The sequence below is a fragment of the Peromyscus californicus genome, unplaced genomic scaffold, assembly GCF_007827085.1.
Source record: "Peromyscus californicus insignis strain IS unplaced genomic scaffold, ASM782708v3 Scaffold_4__1_contigs__length_199733344, whole genome shotgun sequence".
Taxonomy (NCBI): domain Eukaryota; kingdom Metazoa; phylum Chordata; class Mammalia; order Rodentia; family Cricetidae; genus Peromyscus; species Peromyscus californicus.
In genome coordinates this window covers 190,546,712-190,569,223 of record NW_026294562.1, presented here as the reverse complement: position 1 = coordinate 190,569,223, position 22,512 = coordinate 190,546,712, and the positions used below count along the sequence as shown (strand labels likewise).

The 22,512-nt window shown below is 38.1% G+C and overlaps 1 protein-coding gene across 4 annotated transcripts in view; it reads right to left on the bottom strand.

The window, feature by feature from the left end:
- LOC128095027 (vomeronasal type-2 receptor 116-like) overlaps nucleotides 1-22,512 on the bottom strand; it is a 54,536-nt gene that overhangs the window by 20,018 nt on the left and 12,006 nt on the right. For 2 of the 4 annotated variants that reach the window (XM_052713686.1, XM_052713687.1), the window contains exons 5-6: nucleotides 20,289-20,412; nucleotides 16,859-17,763 (exon numbers count right to left, since the gene is read on the bottom strand). In XM_052713686.1, the coding sequence (XP_052569646.1) occupies nucleotides 16,859-17,763; nucleotides 20,289-20,412 (1,029 nt within the window). Of the gene's footprint in view, nucleotides 1-16,858; nucleotides 17,764-20,288; nucleotides 20,413-20,894; nucleotides 20,905-21,310; nucleotides 21,333-22,512 lie in introns of those variants that run through there. The other 2 variants (XM_052713688.1, XM_052713685.1) reach the window with 2 other exon arrangements.

The following is a 22,512-nucleotide window of genomic DNA, read 5'->3' as shown; positions in this document are numbered from 1 at the left end:
TCTGATGGAGAGAGGAAAGTATCATTAATCCAGCTTCAGCATTTGTATTGACAGGACATTTCAATTAAGTGTTTTAAGGAAACATTGCAATATCTGCAATTTGTTCCTGAGTATGTAATTGAAGGACATTGATGCACAAACATGCTTCCATTTCATAATGCTCATTATCTTCATGGTGAATGAAAGCAAAGAATCATGTCTTTGGCTATTTACCTATATTAATGAGATCATTTTCATGTTATTAGAAAGCATAGATTTTGTATATGCTATGATGAGAAGACTTAGTCTGAAAAGTTTCCAGAACCTAAATTCATTAACCACAGTTTTACTAAGTGTTTTTAAAATCACAATCACATGGATTCAGTGCCTCCTGAAATCTTTGTCTCTTTTATAAATGCTGTACCTGTGAGGTATGGAGAGTGTTTCTTTTACTTGGACAACACATTTTAGAGGTTTTCTAGTTTGAATTTGCTAGGCATAAGAAATTGACGTAGAAGCAATGCTAAATGGAATAACTAGGTTGTTGTAAAATACTATTTTAGCTAGGCAAAGGTGTGTTACATTTGATTATTCTGCAGAATATTAATTTAGCTATGAAAGGTATGTCATTTTTATCCTGGTACATTTATTTAATTATGAAAAGTTATGTTGCGTTTGTTTTGCCTTGGCTACCTAAGGCACCTCATTGCTCTAATAAAGAGCTGAATGTTCAAAGCTGAGCCAAGCAAGGATAGGCAAGGCTGGCAGGCAGAGAGAATAAACAGCAGAAGAAATCTAGGCTGAGAAGAAAAAGAAGGGAAGGAAGAGAGAAGGAGGAGAGAATGAGGGACATGCCAGGGACAAGAAGCCTGGCAGAGTCTAGCCAGCCAGACATAGAGAAGTAGTGAAAGTAAGTTATACAGAGTTAAGAAGACTAATGAGCTCCAAGACAAAAGGTAGATAAAGAGAAACAGGTTATTTTAAGATAAAAGAGCAAGTCAGAAACCTGCCTAATCTAGGCCGAGCATTCAAAACTAATAATAATTTTCTGTGTCAAGATTTGGGAGCTGGTTGATGGCATAAAAGGAAAAGCCTGGTACTATAGTTTGTATGTCTTTGTGTATTTATATGTGCATGTACATGTCAAGGTAAGAAAAGGGCTCATAAATTTGAGAGTGACTGAGTTTCTATGGGAGAATTAGGAAGGTAGGAATAAAAGGTGAAAGTTATATAAATATAATATTAGTGTTTGAAAAATGAAAATTTAAATAAGTACACCCTTATTTGGGTCCCCATCTGGCAGTAGGGACACCACACTTCTGAATCTTATTCATAAGAAGCAGTTGCCCTATCACCGAAGGTAGAAACCTCTGTATGTACTTAAGACTAAAAAGTACTGCATCTTGATTCCATTACCTTTGGAAACAGACAGCACAATCCTCCTTCCCTAATTGCCATCTCATGAGACCCAGACTCTGAGAGTGTACTCAAGTGTGAAGTACATATTGATAAAACTTTTTGAGTACAATAACACAAAACACTCAACTATGAGTAGTAACACACAATGTCTGTGTTGAGCAATAGTACCCCATTCATCAGCTGAATATTAGGAAATGGGATTCCAGTTGTCTTGAACCATGATACATTGCAGAGTCATGATATGATTTTAAGTCTTTTTACATAGCACAATTAATTTAGCTTTAATTAGTTAATAATAAGGAACTGGTACTGTGGAATGGTCCTTGTGTATGGTGGGCATATGTGTTGCTTTCATTGGTTGATTGTAAAGCTATTTAGCCAAAGAAGAGACAGATAAGATTTGGTAGTACTGTGGCAGGGTCCTGTGCTGCTGTTCCCTTTGTGGGAGAGGGTGAAGTAGTAACAGAGTCAACAACACAGACTCAGGGAGAAAGTTGAAAAAACAAGCTCTGTTTATTCAGGAAGAGGCAAGCCCTCCACTTCACCCTGGGGGAAGGTCTGATGAATATGCATCTGCTGGTGTGACATGGCTGCCTCTCATTAGTCCAGTTCATCTCCAGATCATGTCTCAGCTGCTGTTGCTAAGGCCCTTAGGCAGACCCAGGTTGGCTCTCAGAAAGTATCTTTTTTACTGGTTTGGGCCAGCTGGCCCTCAAACCTGTTAGGAATGAGTCGTCCCACATGGTACAATCAAATTGTGGACTAAGAAGAAGGGCAGAGTGAGAGGAACATGCCAGGCAGCCACCAAGCAAGCAGGAAGTGTAGAAAATAAGGTAATGAGCCACAAGCCACATGGCTAAACATAAATAAGAATTATGGGTTAATTTAATTGTTAGAGATAATAACAAGCCTGAGCTAATAGGAAAGATTTATACTTAATATAAGTCTTTGTGTGGTAATTTGAGAAGTGGCTGTTGAGTATTTGGGAGTTGCTAGCAGGACAGAAACTTCTGGTTACAGGCTGGAAAGTTGTCTCAGCTGTGGAGAGAATATACTGCTCTTGCAGAAGACCTGAGTTCAGTCCACAATACTCATCAGCTGTCTCATAACTGCTTTTAACTCTAAATCCAGGAGCATTGGATGCCTTTCATTTTCATTTGTACTTGGGTAGACATTGTTGCTTGGATTCTGATGGCTCCCTCAGGGGAGGGGATGAGAAGGCACGGCATCAATGGCACAGACACTGAGAGTCCATTGAAAGCAAATAAGGAACTCATTTATACAATAATAGGGAAGGCCTTATATACCCTCCTCCCAGCACCCAGTCTCTATAGTCGTCCCTCATTGGCTGGGCATGATCCAGAACTCTGACAGCACCTGTTGTTAGGCCTTCAGGCAGACTCCACACAATCAGGACCTCTAACCATGACCAGGAACGTTGACTGCTCCTATTGCTAGGCCCTCAGGCAGACTCCAGGATAGCTCATAAGGAGTGTGTTATGTGCATGCCTTGGCAACTGGTCTGAACCAATTTCCTTGAATCTATGGGCCTGTTAATCTCACATATAAAGTAATAATAAAAAATATTTTGTTTAGTATTTGTTGTATTCATTATTGTAACTGTCATTTATTCCTAATTGTTTTTACATTTTAAAAATTCCATTACACTTGGTTTAATTAATTTGGCAAATGCTGTATGCAGGAGTACATGGAGGTCAGAAGGAAACTTTCAGTAGATAGCTGCCTCCTTCTACTCCCTGCACTCTGTTATAAACTAAGGTAATCAGCATTAATTGTAAGGGATTTAACTGCTGAACCATCACATAGCCATGAATGACCTTTAAAGACTTCCACTGCATTATATAGGAGAAGAAACCATAGAAGAAATAAACTATTGATGTACGATTTATATGTAGACAAACCTAAACAAATAATAATTTGACCAATATACACTTTGTAGGTGACACCACCATGTGGACAGTTGTGGCTACTTGCTTTCAATGAAAATCATTTGAACCTATTACTTTGTAACATAATTAGCTGGGTATAATATATAAAAATATTGAATATACATTATGCGGTGAGGGGACTTTTTTGGATCCAGTTTATTTGGTGTTCTGTAATCTTCTTGTATCTTTATAGGCATTTCCTTCTTTAGGTTGGGAAAGTTTTCTCTTATGATTTTGTTGAATATATTTTCTGTGCCTTTGAGTTGGTATTCTTCTCCTTCTTCTATCCCTATTATTCATAGGTTTGATCTTTTCATGGTATCCCACATTTCCTGGACATTTTGAGTCATGATTTTGTTGGCTTTAGTGTTTTCTTTGACTGATGAATCTATTTCCTCTACCGTATCTTCAATGCCAGAGATCTGCTCTTCCATCTCTTGCATTCTATTTGTTATGCTTGAAATGTATAGTTCCTGATCGTTTACTCAGATTTCCCACTTCCAGCATTCCCTCAGATTGTGTCTTCTTTATTGTTTCAATTTCGGTTTTCAAATTTTGAACTGTTTCCCTCACTTATTTAATTGCTTTCTCTTGGCTTTCTTTAAGGGATTTACTGATTTCTTCCCATTTTTTGTTTGACTTTTCCTCAAATTCTTTAAGGGGATTTTTCATTTGCTTTAAAGATCTTTATCATCTTCTTAAGGTCATTTTTAAGGTCGATTTCTTCTATGTCTTCTGTGTTGGGATGTTCAGGTCTTGCTGATGTAGGTTCTGGTAGAGCCATTTTGGTCTTTATGTTGTTGACTGTATTTTTGCACTGGCATCTACCTATCTCTTTCTCCACTTGGTGCAAGGGGAAGAAATTCAGAGAATTATCAGGTCATACATCAAAAACCTCTACTTCACAAAATTGGAAAATCTGAAAGAAATGGACGAATTTCTGGATGTGTAGCACATACCAAAGTTAAATCAAACCAAATAAACTATTTAAATAGACCAATAACCCCTAATAAAATAGAAACAGTCATTAAAAGTCTCCCAACCAAAAAAAGCTCAGGACCAGATGGTTTCAGCACATATACCCAAGGAATGTGCAATCTTACCACAAGGACACATGCTCAACTATGTTCATAGCAGCATTATTTGTAATAGCCAGAACCTAGAAACAACCTAGATGCCCCTCAGCTGAAGGATGGATAAAGAAAATGTGGCACATATGCACAGTGGAGTACTCAGCAGTAAAAAACAATGATATCATGAAATTTTCAGGCAAATGGATGGAACTAGAAAATGTCGTCCTGAGTGAGGTAACCCAGACTCAGAGGACAAACATAGTATGTACTCATTCATAAGTGGATACTAGATGTGAGGGAAGGGATGGCCAGACTGCAACTCACAGCTCCAGAGAGGCTATTTAACAGGGAAAGACCCTAGGAGGGACATATGGATGGCCCAGTGAAGGAGAAGTGGATAAGATCTACATGAGTGGATTAGGAGTGGGGGCGTGGTGGAGGGCGAGGAGTGGGGGATTCGAACATAGGAAAACGGGAGGGTTGAGCTGGAACAGGGACAGAGTGGGAGGGCAGGGGGGGAGATATCATGATAGATGTGGACATCATGGGAATAGAAAGAGGCAGGGTGTCAGGGGGGCTCTCAGGAATCCACAAAAATGACCCCACCTTGGAGTGCTGGCAGTGGTCTAGAGGGTGCATGAACTGGTCTACTCTGGGGACCGGTCTAGGGAATAACCTAAACGTCATCACAGAACCTTTGTCCAATGACAGATGGAAGCAAATGCAGAGATCCACGGCCAGGCGCCAGGCTGAGCTCCGGGAATCCAATTGATGAGAGAGAGGAGGGATTCTGCAAGCAGTGGGGATATTGAGATCATGATGGGAGGATGTGCAGAGATGACTGGCCACACTGGTGGAAGCCCATGAATTGTAGACTAGTGGCTGTGAAGTCCCTATGGGACTGGACTAGGCCCTCTGCATATGAAAGATAGTTGTTTGGCTTGAACTGTTTGGGGGTTACCCAGACAGGGGGATTGGGATCTATGAGCAAACTTTTGGGAGCCCAGTGCCTGTGGTGTGACACTTTGCGCAACCTTGGTGCAGTGGGAAGGGGCTTGGACCTGCCTAGGCTCAGTGTGCCAGGCTCTGCTGACTCCCCATGGGGACCTTGATTTGCGGGATGTGGGGATGTGGGGTGGCTTGGGAGGGAGGGCTGGGGGATTGGAAGAGGGAGGAGATAGGATCTGTGGGTAGTATCTAGAGTGAGTAGAAAATTTCTTAATAAAGAAAAATGAAAAACATTGATCGTGCTTCATTTGAAATTCTTGAGTAATGTGAAATACACAAGTGATGCATGAGCCATTGAGTTTATGTTATTTTTCTTATGAATAGCAAACTGAATTTGATAAGGTAGTCAAAGAATGATTATTGAGTGTACAGTAGTCTTTCTGTGGCAATATTTGGCTCTAGTACTTATAATCCTTTATAATTAGTATGCAATTCAGACAGCATATTTCCTCATGTCCTTCCTCATCTTATTCTCTTTTCTTTATAGTTTATATATTACAGGCACAAAAACGTTTTAAAAGATTTATTTTTAAATAAACTCAAATACTAGTGATGTATTTGGTAAAAGTATATATCTGTGTGTATGTACTTGAGTAATATACATTTAGGCCATAAAATTGTGATGGATTCAATGTTTTCAAATGATACTTGGGTGTAGACTAGACTGGGTTCAAATGCAGAGGGATATATCTACACATGACCCTAGTGCAGAGATAAAGGGTACTTATCCCAGTATTGTTCATCTACTTTATGTTTACACAGGCATGTGAGAATAAATCACACTACCAACACAATTTTTCTTCTACAGAACACCATTTGTCTACATCTCCATTTTCACTAATACAACACAAGCATACTACTAAGAAGTAGCAACATCTGAAAGTGGCAGTGAATTTTGTTTGTACCAGATGATAAGTTTGAAAAATAAAAGAATATAAAGTATAAAATATTTGTAAAATATTAACAATTTTCATAATAAAATAGTCACCAAATTACTAGGAATAGACCAATACAATTTTGTGTTTATGTTTATAGGAAGAACAACAGATCCCATGTTTTCTGACTCATTTCATATCATCTGACCAGTAAACATCAAACTCAAACGTACTCTTTCATGCTGAATACGATGTTTTCCACATAGAAATTTTACCACTCTGGTATCTTTATGCATAAAAATAGGTATTTATCAATACATTTTTAGAATAGATAATTTTAAAATATTCTTTATTATCACACAGAAGAAGTGTCATGGAAAATTTCAGTAACACTCAGCAGGAATTTGAGAATAGAACTGGTGAAACTCAAACACTAACTCCTGCACACTAAACAGTAAGAAACATCAATGACTTGAACTATTGCAGTAACCTAGTGTACTAAAATGCTGTATTTGAAAGCAACTATCAGCAATCCATAAAATGAAAATGTCTATGATGCCCAAATTGATAAAAAATATGCAGCTATAATTAGTGAAATTAATGAAAAAGAAATACACAAGTTAAATGTGATAAAAGTGTCAGAAAATAAACAATTTAGACATAAAGAGAAAATATACATGCTTCTTAAATAATGACAAAGATTAGCTTTTTAGCAACATCTCTACCCCTGTTCTCAAGTGTTTCCAAGTATCCACATGCCACACAACTGTCACTCAGGCAAGTGACAAAGGAAATAAACTGTCACTGCTATTAGTGATAGCCTCATGTTACAAAAAAATGCAAACATATTATTTGATCCCATTCATTCTTTATTTACTCTAAAGAGAGAGTGAAGAACTAGACTTTTAGGCCAGTAGTTATACATGTATATGAGGGAAGTATTGAGGAACACATATGTAGCCTGCAGTAAACAGTTTTCCTACTTTTTTTTTTTTTTTTTGGTTTTTCGAGACTGGGTTTCTCTGTGTAGCTTTGCGCCTTTCCTGGGACTCACTTGGTAGCCCAGGCTGGCCTTGAACTCACAGAGATCTGCCTGGCTCTGCCTCCCGAGTGCTGGGATTAAAGGCGTGCGCCACCACCGCCCGGCCAGTTTTCCTACTTTATTCTTGATGCAGATTTGAGAGCACAGTGTCACCACATGCACAGCATCTGAGAGAGTAACTGAATATCTATGTAAAAACTCTCTGGATCTTGAAGTGTCACAATTATTAGTTGCCCTAGCACATACATTAGGAGTTACACTGTGATAAAAAGGGTGATCAGCAGACTCTATTCCACAGCCATTTACTTGTACCTGTTTAGGATGATACTCATTGAATTGTATGGGGTTTCTTTCATATGACATCACCAGATACTGTGATGTGGAAGTTTTCAAGAGGTGTGCTACATTTGATGGGCCAAGATATTGAGTCCTTTTTCCACTCAGCGTCCAGCCTTATAAGTAGAAGTGTAACTGGGAGCATAACAGAACACACTCTGGTCAAATTAAAAGTAGAAAAATAGCATTGAGTTTCTGAAAGAATTAGGGGCTGTTTCTTTGTGTGTAGATTGGGGTAATAGGGAAAAAAGACTCAAAGCATTGCTCTGATTCTCAACTTCTGACATCACATGAAATTTTCCTGATGTCATTTACATAGAAAATACAAAGAAACTTCCTGTATGTTTAGAATGTGTTTGAAATAATGTTTCTCCACAGGCCAGCACATGCTTCTAAGGAAGAAGAAAAAAATCCTGTCAAAAAAGACCTATCTTTGTCTTTATTCTGCATTATTCTCCAAAAGTATCTGGGATGAATGAAACTGAACAAAGAAGTGGAATGTTTAGGAGCAAAAAGAGAAAAATCAAAGTTAACGTATTTGTGCTACTCTGAGCCTCTGCAATGTGTACGGTAAAGTGCTGTTCAGAACAGAACATTTTATAGACACTCATATATCTTTTACCTGCTTTTACCTCTGCAGCCAAAGGAGAGACTACCTGTGCATTCATGATTCCTTTTTTTTCCAAATGGTTCCTCACCTCTGGAGGAATCTTGGACACTCTCTTCCCTGGGGCTCTGTATCTGACATCCACATGATTAATTTGGTTGATAAATATGTATGAGAAGAGTTCAGGTAGTTTCCTGATATCACTCATATTTGTGGAAATTAAGGCTCCATGGAGAGTGCCATTTTGGGAAAATACAGTACCAGCACTGCCTGAACAATTTATGATAATGCCTTTAAAAATGATCTCAGTAGATTTTGTTGGTAATTCACATTGAGACATTCAATAATGATTCAGAAAATACAAAGTCAGAATTCATGGTTACACACTTATATCTCAAAATCCCTGTGAGGGAAAAGTAGCTCCATGTTTAGAGCAATTCAATTCCACACACCACACACAGTGGGGGCTATGCTACACCAGTGACAGTTACAGAATATCTAAAAAAAATCTTGTGTTTCCATTGTCTTAAAAACCAATGATCAGGCCAAATTCTAAATTTCCTGAATCCTGCCAGTCCGCAATTATCGAGATCATCAAAGAACCACTGTTACATTTACAGCATTACAAAATGTTGATTTTTAAATATTCAACAAGATCTATAGAGATCTTTTGTGCTAACATTCAAATTTTAAACAAGATCACCCACTCCTTCTCCCAACCAATTATTACTAAAGAAAAGATAAGAAGAATATTTGATTTCAAAGTCCTGATCTCACTTCATGAGCCTCAGTTCTCACAGATCAATTTTATATTGACCTATTTCTTCTGCTTTATATGTGATATCATGCAATGTTTTTTATCATTTTACATTCCAGTAGTCACTGTGAAGAAGTCTCGTTGGGTATTTTAGAAGAAAATAAAAACTAGGAAATGACGCTCTATTTTGTGTGTCAGTTCTTCTTATACCATTTTCCTAGTCATCTATTTTTTTCTTTGCATTCTAGACCTTGCTATGCCAGTGTTAGAGTGTTCTAATGAGTGTGGGCTGATGAGCCTCTTTCAGTGGATATGAACTGCAGAGAAAGCAGGACAAACGTAGGACAAGTCATTGCTGTTGGTGGTTGTGAGTCTTATTTAGCATATGAGATGAGGCAAACAGGGTTAGTGTTCTCATCTGGATTTTACTGTACACTTAAAGATCAACATTTAAAAAGTGCAAGACTGCTGGGCAGTGGTGGCGCATGCCTTTAATCCCAGCACTCGGGAGGGAGGCAGAGCCAGGCGGATCTCTGTGAGTTCGAGACCAGCCTGGGCTACCAAGTGAGTTCCAGGAAAGGCGCAAAGCTACACTGAGAAACCCTGTCTCGAAAACCAAAAAGAAAAAGTGCAGGAACTCTGGTTCTGTAATGAGCTGTCCTGAGGGGCTGAGATATGGATAGAAAGGAATGTAAGAGAAAGAGTCTTTCGTAGGAACACAGAACGAATTCCATCCTTATTTATTTATTTATTTATTTTACAGCTTGTCTGCAGTTTCCCCTCCTCTTCTTTTCTCAGTTCTTTCCCCCAGCTCTGCTCTGCCTCTACCCCTAATGCACTCCTCCTCTTTCCTATGCAGAAAACATCAGCCCTTTCATGGATATCAACATAGCATGACATTTCAAGTTGTAGTATGACTAAGCACCTCACCATATATTAAGGCTGGTCAAAGGGAAGCAGTATGAGGAGTGGGATCTGAACAATATGCAAAAGAGTTAGAGACAGCATTTTCTCAGAAAATTGGTAATTGATCTACCTCAAAACCCTGAAAAGTCATCTTTCAAGAGTGTAGAAATTTCCAGTTGTCCAGATTTGGTATGGTATCCAGTTTTTTATGTGAAATAATTATTATTATTTTAATTAATATACACCATAAAGAATTTCATTATGTCACTATCACACATGGGTAGCATGTCCTTTTTTGGTATTTGCCCCTCTGTCACCAATATCTGTTGCTAATCTTACTACCAATTCTATTCCTCCATTGAAATATATTCCTTCTCACTGTACGATGTATGTGTGCTTGTTCAATTTATTAGACAAGTGTTTTCATTTTATAGCTAAAATACTTGATTGTACATTCATATGCACAGTTCCTCAGTGTATTCCACTTACTAGACTTAAATCAAAGTAAGCTAGACAATGGTACTCTAACTGCTAGTGAAACAGAAGCAGTCATTAAAATTCTCCTAAACAAACAATGCCAGAACCAAATAATTTTAGCAGAGAATTTTTCCACACATTCAAAATTGAATTAATGCCAACACTTCTAAAGTATCCTGAAAAAGGAAAACCGAAGGAACATTAGTTAGTTCATGTTATGAGCCCTCAGCCATTCTGATACTCAAGCCACATTATAACAATAAAAAAAAGAATTATACACTAATTTACCTTATGAATATTGGTACAAAAATATACAATAAAATATGTATAAAACAAATCCAAGAGTACATCAAAAATACTAACTATAATGATCAAGTAGGGTTCATTCCAGAGATGTCAGGATGTTTCCATCTAATAAATTCAGTAAATTTATTCCATAAACTTCAAAAATAAAAACATAACATCATACCATCAGAGGCACAAAAGGTCTGTCACAGAACCCAACACCTCTTCATGACAAAAGTCTTGGAGAAATTAGGGATTCAAGGCATGTATCTGAACATAATCATGGAAGTTTACAGCAACCCTATAGCTGACATCAACTTAAATGAAGAGAAATTCAAATGAATTCTGTTAATATTAGGCACAAGAGAAGGTTGTCCACTCTCTACACACTTACTGAATATAGTACTTGAAGTCTTACCTAGATCTACTGGAAAACTGGATGAAATCAGGGGAAACAAATTTGAAACAAAAAAATAAAATAATTTGTATGTAGATATTGTGAAACTATACATGAGTGACTCCAAATATCCCGCTGAGGAATCCAACAGCTGATAAACACTTTCAGCAATTACCAGGATACACAATTTCCTCACAAAAATCAATAGTTGTCCTATTTACAAATTACAAATGGACCAAGAAAGAAATCAGGGGAAAACACTTTCACAATAGCCAAAACACAAAAAAATAACTTGGGATAACTCTAACCAAGCAAGTGAAGTACTTCTAAGTTAAAAAAAAACACATCAAGTCTTTTAAAATAAGAAATTAAAGAACATATCAAAAGATGAAAAGTACTCCCATGCTCATAGATCACTAGGATTTCAATAATAAAAATTTCCAGCTTACAGAAAGCAATCTACATATTCATCAAAACACTCATCAAAATTCCTACACAATTATTTTGAGGTCTATACAGAAAATTTTCAGTTTTACTGGAAACACGGAAAATCCCAGATAGCTAAAATAATCCTCAAAAATAAAAGCATAGCAGCAAGTCTCAGCATACACAATTTTAAGTTGTACTACAAATCTATAGAAATAAAATCCTTACGGCATTGGCATATAAACAGAGAAGTTGATCAATGGATCAATTGAAGATACATAAAAATCTTGTATCTTTAATAAAAAAAAAGTGATAAATACACCCTGGAATGTAGACAGCACCTACAACAAATATTTATGATTGAACTGCATGTCTGCATATAGAAGACTGCTAATATATCCATCTTCATCACCTTTCACAAACTCTAGTACAAATTGATTAAAAACTTCAAAATAAAACCATGTATACTAAATCTGATAGAGGAGGAAGTAGGGTATAGTCTTGAACTCATTGGTATAGGAGATGATTTTTTGAACAGAGTAATGCTTTGGCATGCACAAAGATCAATAATTCATAAATTGGAACTTAGGAAACATAAAAGTTTCTCTAAGGTAAATAACACTGTTATCTAGAAGAAACAATAGCTACCAGAATGAAGAAAAGATTTATCAACTCCACATCTGACAAAAACTTATAAACAAAATATAGAAATAAGTAAAGAAAAATCCCTGTTATGCAACATGCTATGCCTGCCAGAAATCCAGGTAGACTACCTGCAGAATTTCTGAAAAGAAAATCATTAGTGCACACACTAAGACCAATAATTAAGAAATAGGGCCTCTCCTTCTACGAGGCTACAATTACCCTGATTCCTAAACCAAACAAGGATACAACAAAGAAAGAGAACTACAGACCAATCTCCCTCATGAACATTGATACAAAAATACTCAATAAAATACTGGCAAACAGACTCCAAGAACACATCAAAACAATTATCCACATGATCAAGTAGGATTCATTCCAGGGATGCAAGGGTGGTTCCACATACGAAAGTCCGTCAATGTAATACACCATATAAACAAACTCAAAGAAAAAAACCATATGATCATCTCACTGGATGCAGAAAAGGCATTTGACAAAATCCAACACCCCTTCATGATAAAGGTCTTGGAGCGATCAGGAATACAGGGAACATACCTAAACATGATAAAGGCAATTTACAGCAAGCCAACAACCAACATCAAATTAAATGGAGAGAAACTCAAAGCAATTCCACTAAAATCAGGAACGAGGCAAGGCTGTTCACTCTCCCCATACTTATTCAATTTAGTACTTGAAGTTCTAGCCAGAGCAATAAGACAACATAAGGAGATTAATGGGATACAAATTGGAAAGGAAGAAGTCAAGCTTTTCCTATTTGCAGATGACATGATAGTATACTTCAGCGACCCCAAAGATTCCACCAAGGAACTGATACAACTTATAAACACCTTCAGCAACATAGCAGGATAAAGATCAACTCAAAAAAATCAGTAGCCCTCCTATATACAATGGACAAAGAAGTGGAGAAGGAAATCAGAGATACATCACCCTTTACTATAGCCACAAATGACATAAAATACCTTGGGGTAACACTAACCAAGCAAGTGAAGGACCTATATGACAAGAACTTTAAGTCCCTGAAAAAAGAAATTGAAGAAGATGTCAGAAAATGGAAAGATCTCCCATGCTCATGGATAGGCAGGTCTAACATAGTAAAAATGTCAATCGTACCAAAAGCAATCTACAGATTCAATGCAATCCCCATCAAAATACCAATACAATTCTTCACAGACCTGGAAAGAATAATACTCAACTTCATATGGAAAAACAAAAAACCCAGGATAGCCAAAGGAATCCTGTACAATAACACAACCTCTGGAGGCATCACAATCCCTGACTTCAAGCTCTACTATAGAGCTACAGTAATAAAAACAGCTGGGTACTGGCATAAAAACTGACATGTGGACCAATGGAATCGAATTGAAGACCCTGACATTAATCCGCACACCTATGAACATATAATTTTTGACAAAGAAGCCAAAAGTGCACAATGGAAAAAAGAAAGCATCTTCAACAAATGGTGCTGGCAAAACTGGATATCAACATGTAGAAGGTTGCAAATAGATCCATATCTATCACCGTGCACAAAACTTAAGTCCAAGTGGATCAAGGACCTCAACATAAATCCAGCTACTCTGAACCTGCTAGAAGAGAAAGTAGGAAGTAGTCTCGAATGCATTGGCATAGGAGACCACTTCCTAAATAGAACACCAGTAGCACAGACACTGAGAGAAACAATCAGGCAATGGGACCTCTTGAAACTGAGAAGCTTTTGTAGAGCAAAGGATACAGTCAACAAGGCAAAGCGACAGCCTACAGAATGGGAAAAGGTCTTCACCAACCCCACATCTGACAGAGGACTGATATCCAGAATATATAAGGAACTCAAGAAATTAGACATCAAAATGCCCAACAGTCCAATTAAGAAATGGGCTATAGAACTAAACAGAGAATTCTCAACAGAGGAAACTCAAATGGCCGAAAGACATTTAAGGAATTGCTCAACATCCCTAATCATCAGGGAAATGCAAATCAAAACAACTCTGAGATACCACCTTACGCCTGTCAGAATGGCTAAGATCAAAAACACTGAAGATACTTTATGCTGGAGAGGATGTGGAGCTAGGGGAACTCTCCTCCACTGCTGGTGGGAATGCAAGCCTGTACAACCACTTTGGAAATCAATATGGTGCTTTCTTAGAAAATTGGGAATCCATCTCCCCCAAGATCCAGCTATACCACTCTTGAGCATATACCCAAGGAATTCTCAACCACACCATAAGAGCACTTGTTCAGCTATGTTCATATCAGCATTGTTTGTAATAGCCAGAACATGGAAACAACCTAGATGCCCTTCAACTGAAGAATGGATAAACAAAATGTGGTACATATACACAATGGAATACTACTCAGCAGAGAAAAACAATGACATCATGAGGTTTGCAGACAAATGGATGGATCTAGAAAAAATCATCCTGAGTGAGGTAACCCAGACTCAGAAAGACAAACATGGTATGTACTCACTCATAGCAGGATACTAGATGTGGAACAAGGATGACTTATCTGCTGCTCACATCACCAGGGAGGCTACCTGGAAAACAGGACCCCAAGAAAGACACGGGGATCGCCCAATGACAGAGAAATGGAATGAGATCTACATGAACAGCCTGAACATGAATGGGGGTAGTGAAAGGTGAGGGTCGAGGGAAAGAGAGCTTGGGGGAGCAGGTGATCCCAGCTGGATCAACAACAGAGAGGGAGAACAAGGAATAGGAGACCATGGTAAATGAAGACCACATGAGAATAGGAAGAAGCAAAGTGCTAGAGAGGCCCACAGAAATCCACAAAGATACCCACACAACAGACTGCTGGCAATGGTCGAGAGACAGCCCGAACTGACCTACTCTGGTGATGGGATGGCCAAACACCCTAATTGTTGTACTAGAAACCTCATCCAACTACTGAGGGATCTGGATGCAGAGATCCATGACTAGGCCCCGGGTGGATCTCTGGGAGTCCAATTCGCGAGAATGAGGAGGGTTTATATGAGCGAGAATTGTTGAGACCAAGGTTGGATAAAGCACAGGAACAAATAGCCAAATGAATGGAAACACATGAACTATGAACCAATGGCTGAGGGGTCCCCAACTGGATCAGGCCCTCTGAATGGGTGAGACAGTTGATTGGCTTGATCTGTTTGGGAGGCATCCAGGCAGTGGGACCGGGTCCTGTGCTCATTGCATGAGTTGGCTGTTTGTAACTTGGGGCCTATGCAGGATTGCTTGGCTAGGCCTGGGAGTAGGGGACGGGACCTACCTGGACTGAGTCTACCAGGTTGAACTCAGTCTGTGGGGAAGGCTTTGCCCTGGAGAAGATGGGAATGGGGGGGCCTGGGGGGAAGGTGAGGGGGACGGGAGGGGGGAGAACAAGGGAATCTGTGGCTGATATGTAGAAATGAATTGTATTGCAAAAGAAAAAAAAAGAAATAGGGCCTCATGAGACTGAAAAGCTCCTCTAAGACAAAGGACACTGTCGTTTAGACAGAGCAGCAGACTAAAAATTGGGAAAGATTTTTACCAACTGTACACCTAATAGAGGAGTAATATGACAAATATATGAATAACACAAGAAACCAGGTGTCAAAAACCAAATAATCCAATTTTAAAAATGTGGTACAGATCTAAACAAAGAATTCTCAGAAGAGGAAAGTCAAATCAATGAGAAACACATAAAGAAATGTTCTTTTGCCTTGCCTTACAGTATATAGTTTTGTCCTGTACTTTTGGGAATGGAAATAGAAGAATAGTGGATCTGAGAGAGAGGGTCTGTAGGGGTGGTAGTTATGAAAATCCCATACTGTATTTAGTCTGTGTTCAAGTGCTGTCAAAGTCACATATTCACTTAGACATCAAAAGAAGTACTCAAATTTTATTTCAAAATTTATTATATATCAGAGAAGGAAAGGAACTTACACTCTGCACTAGTGTTCATTAGCTAGGTATTGTAAAATAGGTGGCTGAGTGGAAGATTATAAGACACAATGTACAGAAAAGTAGTTTACATGACACTGTTTAACATTATTATTAGAAGAAACAGTGAGTGTCAAGAGAAATGTATATCTTGCATTGTATCCTAAAAGGTGTCTGTACCAACGTTAAACTTGTCTGTTGACAAATTTCTAAACGGTCTTATTAATAGAAAACACAGAGCCAGATATAGAGGTGAAAACCTGAGAAAGATCAGAGGAATAGGAACAGCTACATGCTAACCTCACCTCACCAGCTGTGCAGCTTCCAAAGCTGCAGATATTTCCTGTCAACCCATGCCTATATGCCTTTCTATTCTGCCATCTGATTTGCTCTCTCTGTCCAGCTACATCATTTCTTCTTCCTGCCCAGTTCTATCACTTCCTGTCTGTCTATACAGACCTCCAGACCTCCATGCTTAACTAGTGTTGGGATTTAAAGCATGTGCCACTATGCCTGACTCTGTTCCCAGTGTGGCCTTGAACCCACATAGACCCAGAAGATCCCTGCCTCCCAAATGATAGGATTAAAGGCATGTGCTAACATTGCATGACTTTTTTGCTTACTTATAATGACTGGCTTTTTCCTCTGATCTCCAGGCAAGTTTTATTTATTAAAGCACAAATAAAATATCACATTTTAGGACAAATAAAATATCACCACACATGTCTGTTACTATTAATGAAAAGTTATATCAAGAAAATGCTTTCTCCTTTAATTTTTTAAGAGAATTTCTCTCTGGTCTTAATAAAATTATGTAGCACTTGGGAACAAAGATGCATCCCAATAAGCCTGCACTGGAGGTCAAGATGGAGAAGACCTCCACAGCCACCATGACCTTGCCCTTGGTGCGGTGGTAGACAGGAAGAAAGGTGATCCAGACACTGCAGAACAACAGCATGCTGAATGTCAGCAACTTTGCTTCATTGAATGTGTCAGGGAGATTCCTGGCCAAGAAAGCCACAATGAAGCTCCCTAAGGCAAGGGAGCCATGGTATCCCAAGACACAGTAAAATGCGGTAGCTGAGCCCTTATTGCACATGATTATGATATGGTCGTGCTCAGAGTGTCTATCAATGTCAATAGAGGGAGGAGAAACTTGCAGCCAGATTGCACAGAGAATAATTTGGATGAGAGTGCAGATGACAATGATGTAGTTTGGTGCCCCTGAAACCAGGAAGTACCTCATCCTTCTTCCAGGGACTGTGACTTTGAAAGCCAAAAGCACAGTAATTGTTTTGGCCAACACAGTTGAAACAGCCACAGTGAATGCAACTCCAAATGTGATTTCCTGCAGGATGCAGGTAACTGAGTTGGGATGGCCAATGAAGAGCAAGGAGCAAAGGAAACAAAAGATGAGTGAGATGAGTAAGATGTAGCTGAGATTCCGGTTATTGGCTTTCACAATGGGAGTGTCATGGTGCTTGACAAAGACCCCAAGAACCAGAGCTGTGAATGCAGAGAAGCACAAGGCCATTAAGGCCAGAGCCAACCCCAGGGGGTCCTCATAGGTCATAAAGATCACAGCTTTGTCAGTGCACAGGGTCTGCCCTGTATTGGCATACTGGTCCTCTGGACACTTCACACATTGATGCAAATCTGATGGACAAAGGGTCGTGTTATTAGTTCAGTTTCAGCATCTTTACTGACAGAAAATTTCCATTTTGGATGTTAACAAAGTTTTGCAATATCTGCATTTTGTTCCTGAGGATGTAATGGAATTACATGGCTGCATGGCAATGCTTCCATTTAGCAATATTCATTATCTTTATGAGTAATGAAACTAAAGCATCACTTGTTTTGTCCACTTAACTGTATTGATGAGATCATTAATCATGTTTTCAGAAAGCAGAGATATTTCTAGTGCATTCTACATGCGATGATAAAATATTTACACTGGTGAAATCATAGAAGCTAAATTCATCAACCACAATTTTTCTGAATGTATTTTAACATCACAGATCCCTTCAATTCAGTGTGTCCTGAGATCTTTGTTCCTTTTATGAATACTATGCTCATGAGAGATAGAGATGATGACTTCTACTGGAACAAGCTCTATGATACATTTTCTAGTGTGAATTTGCCAGTCCAAACACACTGACATACAAGCAACACTAAATTAAATATGTAGGTTGTATGTGCTTACAAATATTTATATGTGTGTGAGCATTTAAAAGGAATAGAAGATCTCATGAACTTGAGAATGCCTGGACTTACACGGGGAAAGCAAGAGGGTAAGCATGAGATGTGGATGTTATATGAATTTTGTATTAATGTGTAAAAACAGCAAAAGGTAAAAATTTACATAAATATGCCCCCATTTGTGTCTTCATCTGGAAGCACAGTCACCCAACTCTCATGAATTGTTTTCAAAAAGCCAAAACTCTTTACTGAAGATAGAATCCTCTCTATATACTTAGCACTAAAAATCACTACATTTTGATTCCATTACTTGGAAGCAGACAGCACCTTGTAACTTACCTAATTTCCATCTCTGGGATATTCTGAGACTATGCATGTGTACTCTGGATAAGTAAGCAGTGATAAACAGTATAAGTAAGATAACACAATATACTTAAACAGGAATTATAACACACAATGTTTATGTTGAGCAATATTCCCCCATTATTTGTAACACCCACTGTGGCAAAGGTAAGAATTGTGATTTCAATTGAGCTTAATCATTGGGTAATTGCAGAAAGTGATAATGAGCTTCCAGGATTTTAAGTCATTTTATCTATAACAATACATTTAAGGGCACAAGCTATCCACTAAATTGTTTAAGGAACTGGAAACTTGGCTCAGCTGTGGAGATAATGTATTGCTATTGCAGAAGACCCAACTTCAATCCCCAGAACTCATATCAGGTCTCTCATAACTGCCTGTCACTCTAACTACAGGAACATTGGATCCCTCTCATCTGCATCTGCACTGGGGTAGACATAACCATCCATCTCACATACATACACATAAAGTAACAAAAATATTTTTGCTTAATTTGTTGTATTTATTGTTTAAATACCCTTTATTCTCAATTCTTTTTACATTTGAAACAATTTCATTACACTTTGCTTAATTAGTTTGGTGAATGTTGTACATGGGAGTACATGGAAGTCAGAAGGCATGTCTAGAAGTAGGCAAATTTCTCCTACTATGTGGAACATGGGGATAAACTCAGGTCATCAGCTTTAGTTGCAAGGGTTTTAACCGCTGATCTATCTCACTGGCCATAAATGTCCTTTGAGTACTTTCATTTTATTTTGTTAAATTACAGAGCATTGAGAGAAAAACTGTGTGTCTGCCATTTGTATTTAGCAGTCCTTAATCAAATAATTATTTGACAAACATGGGCTGTGTAGGTGACAAGACATTTTGAATTACTGTGGCTAACTGTATTTCATAAAAATCATTTTATTCTATTATTTTGTGATAGTAGTACCTGGGTACTGTATATAAAAACACTGAGTATAGGACTACTCATATTATCCACATCATGTGTCAACATGTATCCTCACTTTCCTCAATTTTCAATCACATTGAACCTTTGAAACAGGTCTCTGGATATTATACTAAGTCTTTGGTTTCAAACTTTGCAATTTCTGATGGGTTTCCATGTAATTATTTTCCCATTTCATTAACCTTACAGAGGACTTGTATCTGATTCCCATCACACACATGACAGAGGTCAGTGCATCTGATGATCTATTCTGTTTTCTATGGGCTCCTTACATACATGGTGTGCATGACCTTACATGGGGTCACATACATGCATGCCAAAAAATAAAACTATTTTCAAGATTCATGATCTGAATCTTGTCTACATGTTATTTTAGAGGAGTTTGATGACTAAGAAAAATGTTGTGTAGAATTTCCTGACACTACAGTTTGATAATAAAATGTATCTTTCATAAAATTCACCTGCCAAGAATTTACAAAGAGTCTAAGATGTATGTTATGGTGTTACTTTATGGGACATTGTAATTGATTACATTCCTACAAAGACTAACATAGAAAAGTGATGTATTTGACTTGAGTAGTTGCATATTAAACACCTTCAGAATCGCAGTACGAAGGGAGAAAGGATGGCCAATGTGAAGGATATTTTTTCAAAAGCAAAAACTCACTTGTCTCATTAGAAACTTCATTTTGGGGGCAGGGGATGCAATTAAAACAGCAGGCTGCCATTCCCTCCTGCCCATATTTTCTGAATCCAGGACCACAATCAGCACTACATACAGAGGGTGACATCTGCAGAAAATTAGACACATGCTGATATTAGGAGTTTTACCTACCCATTCCATTACTGTATTATATTAGCATATTGAAATATCATTAAACTTATTTTATATAGACCACATGAGTGATCACATTTCACTTTGTAAGTTATATAATGTCAACCATATGAATGTATGGAGACAAACTGATAAAAAATTGAGATGCTTCCCTGTGGGATGACTCATCCCTAACAGGCTTGAGGGCCAGAGGGCCCAAACAAGTAAAACAGATACTTTCCGACAGCCAGCCTGGGTCTGCCTGATCATCTTAGCAACAGCAGCTGAAACATGATCTGGAGATGACCTGGACCAATGAGAGGCAGCCATGTCACACCAGCTGATGCATATTCATTAGACCTCGCCCCAGGGTGGAGTGGAGGGTATATAAGGCTTGCCTCTTCCTGAATAAACTGATGGTGTTGTTTTCACATTCTCACGGAGTCTGGGTGGTTTGACTCTGCGCCTACTTGGCCCCCGCCCCCAAAGGGAACAACAGCAAAGGACCCTGCTACACTTCCAATCTTAAATATTTAGGAGGAAGAATGGGTTGTTCACTGTATGCAAACACTATAGACCTTTCAAGCTGCATATTCTAGTTAGTTTTCACAAACGTGACACAAAGTACATTTAAAAGATAGAGGAAATCTTAACTAAATATAACTTGTTGCATTGGACTAGCCTGTCATAATATTGGTAAAACATATTATTATTGGGTAATTTATGTAGGAGTGTCCAGCCCACTCTGGGCAGTGCCATTCCCAGGCAGGGCTGTATGAAAAATCAAACGATCAAGCTGGTAAACCGTGTTACTTCGCGGAGTTTGCTTTAGCTGCAGTCTCCAGATTTCTTCCTTTTCCTCCCTTGAGTGTAACCCATGAGCCAAGTCAACCATTCCTCCTCACATTGCTTATGATTGATTAATCACAGCAACAAAGTAACAAGCTAGGATGCATGGATATCTGCAACAGGGGAGATATCTGCTCAAATTTCAGATAGTAAGAGCGACCTATAGCAAATAACCACTGCAAACCATGACAAATTATAAGGAAACTGTTGAATAGGCAGAACCCAGAATATTTGTGGTGAAGAAATGCTGAGTTGATGTGTATTGAGCTGGAAGGTGGAGTGTTTCCTAATACAAAAAGTCACTACAAAGACTGTAAAAGGAGGAGGAACCTCAATGCATGTTATGTTGTTTAATATCAATCAATGGATTTTTTAAATTTAAAAAATATGTATATATCTATGTATTACCATGAATCTGGTGATTGGAATCTCTGTTGTGCACCAAAAAGTTCCTAATTCTAGCATACTTTGTTGTGTCTCTTATACACAGGGTCATCACAATTTCTCCACAAATATGGGCAACTACAACATCTTCTTTTCTGTTTTTGTTGTGATAATTGGGTCTCACTGTGTAGGATTGGTTGACTACAACTACTTACCTAAAACAGGTGACAATTTTTTCTTCTTTTTTGTATTTTTTTTCCTTTCACCAATGTTTTAAGAACTATTTTTAAATGAGAATCCAATTTCTTTTCATTTATTTAAGGCAGTGTTTCCATATGCAGTTCTGGCTTGTTTGAACTCACTACATGGGGCTAGGATAGCTACAAGGGGACATAGAATTTTTTAGCCTCTGCTTACAATGAGCTAGCTAGGATTAAAACATGTACATCCCTCCACACACAGCTATCCTAATTTCTGATTTTTATGGACATTCTTTTATTTTTCTCTTCATGTAGTACAATGCTGCCAATAGTTTTGCCATAGAAAACCTTACTATGTCAACATGTGTTCCTTCTAGTCTTTCAGGCTTCGTTTGTTTTATTTTTTAAATCTGAAGAGTTGATAGGTTTTTAAGAGTCCTTTCTGCACATTTTTGGATAATAATGTAATTGTATCCTTATGTTTATTATGTGATATCTTACACTCTGACTTGCCTATGTGAACCGTGCTTGCATCCCTGAAATGAAATCATCTTGGATCAAAGATTGATCTTTCTCTTGTATTTTTGAGTTTTCTTGGAAGGTGTTCAGTGAAAAATTGTTTCATTCATAAATATCAAAGAGAT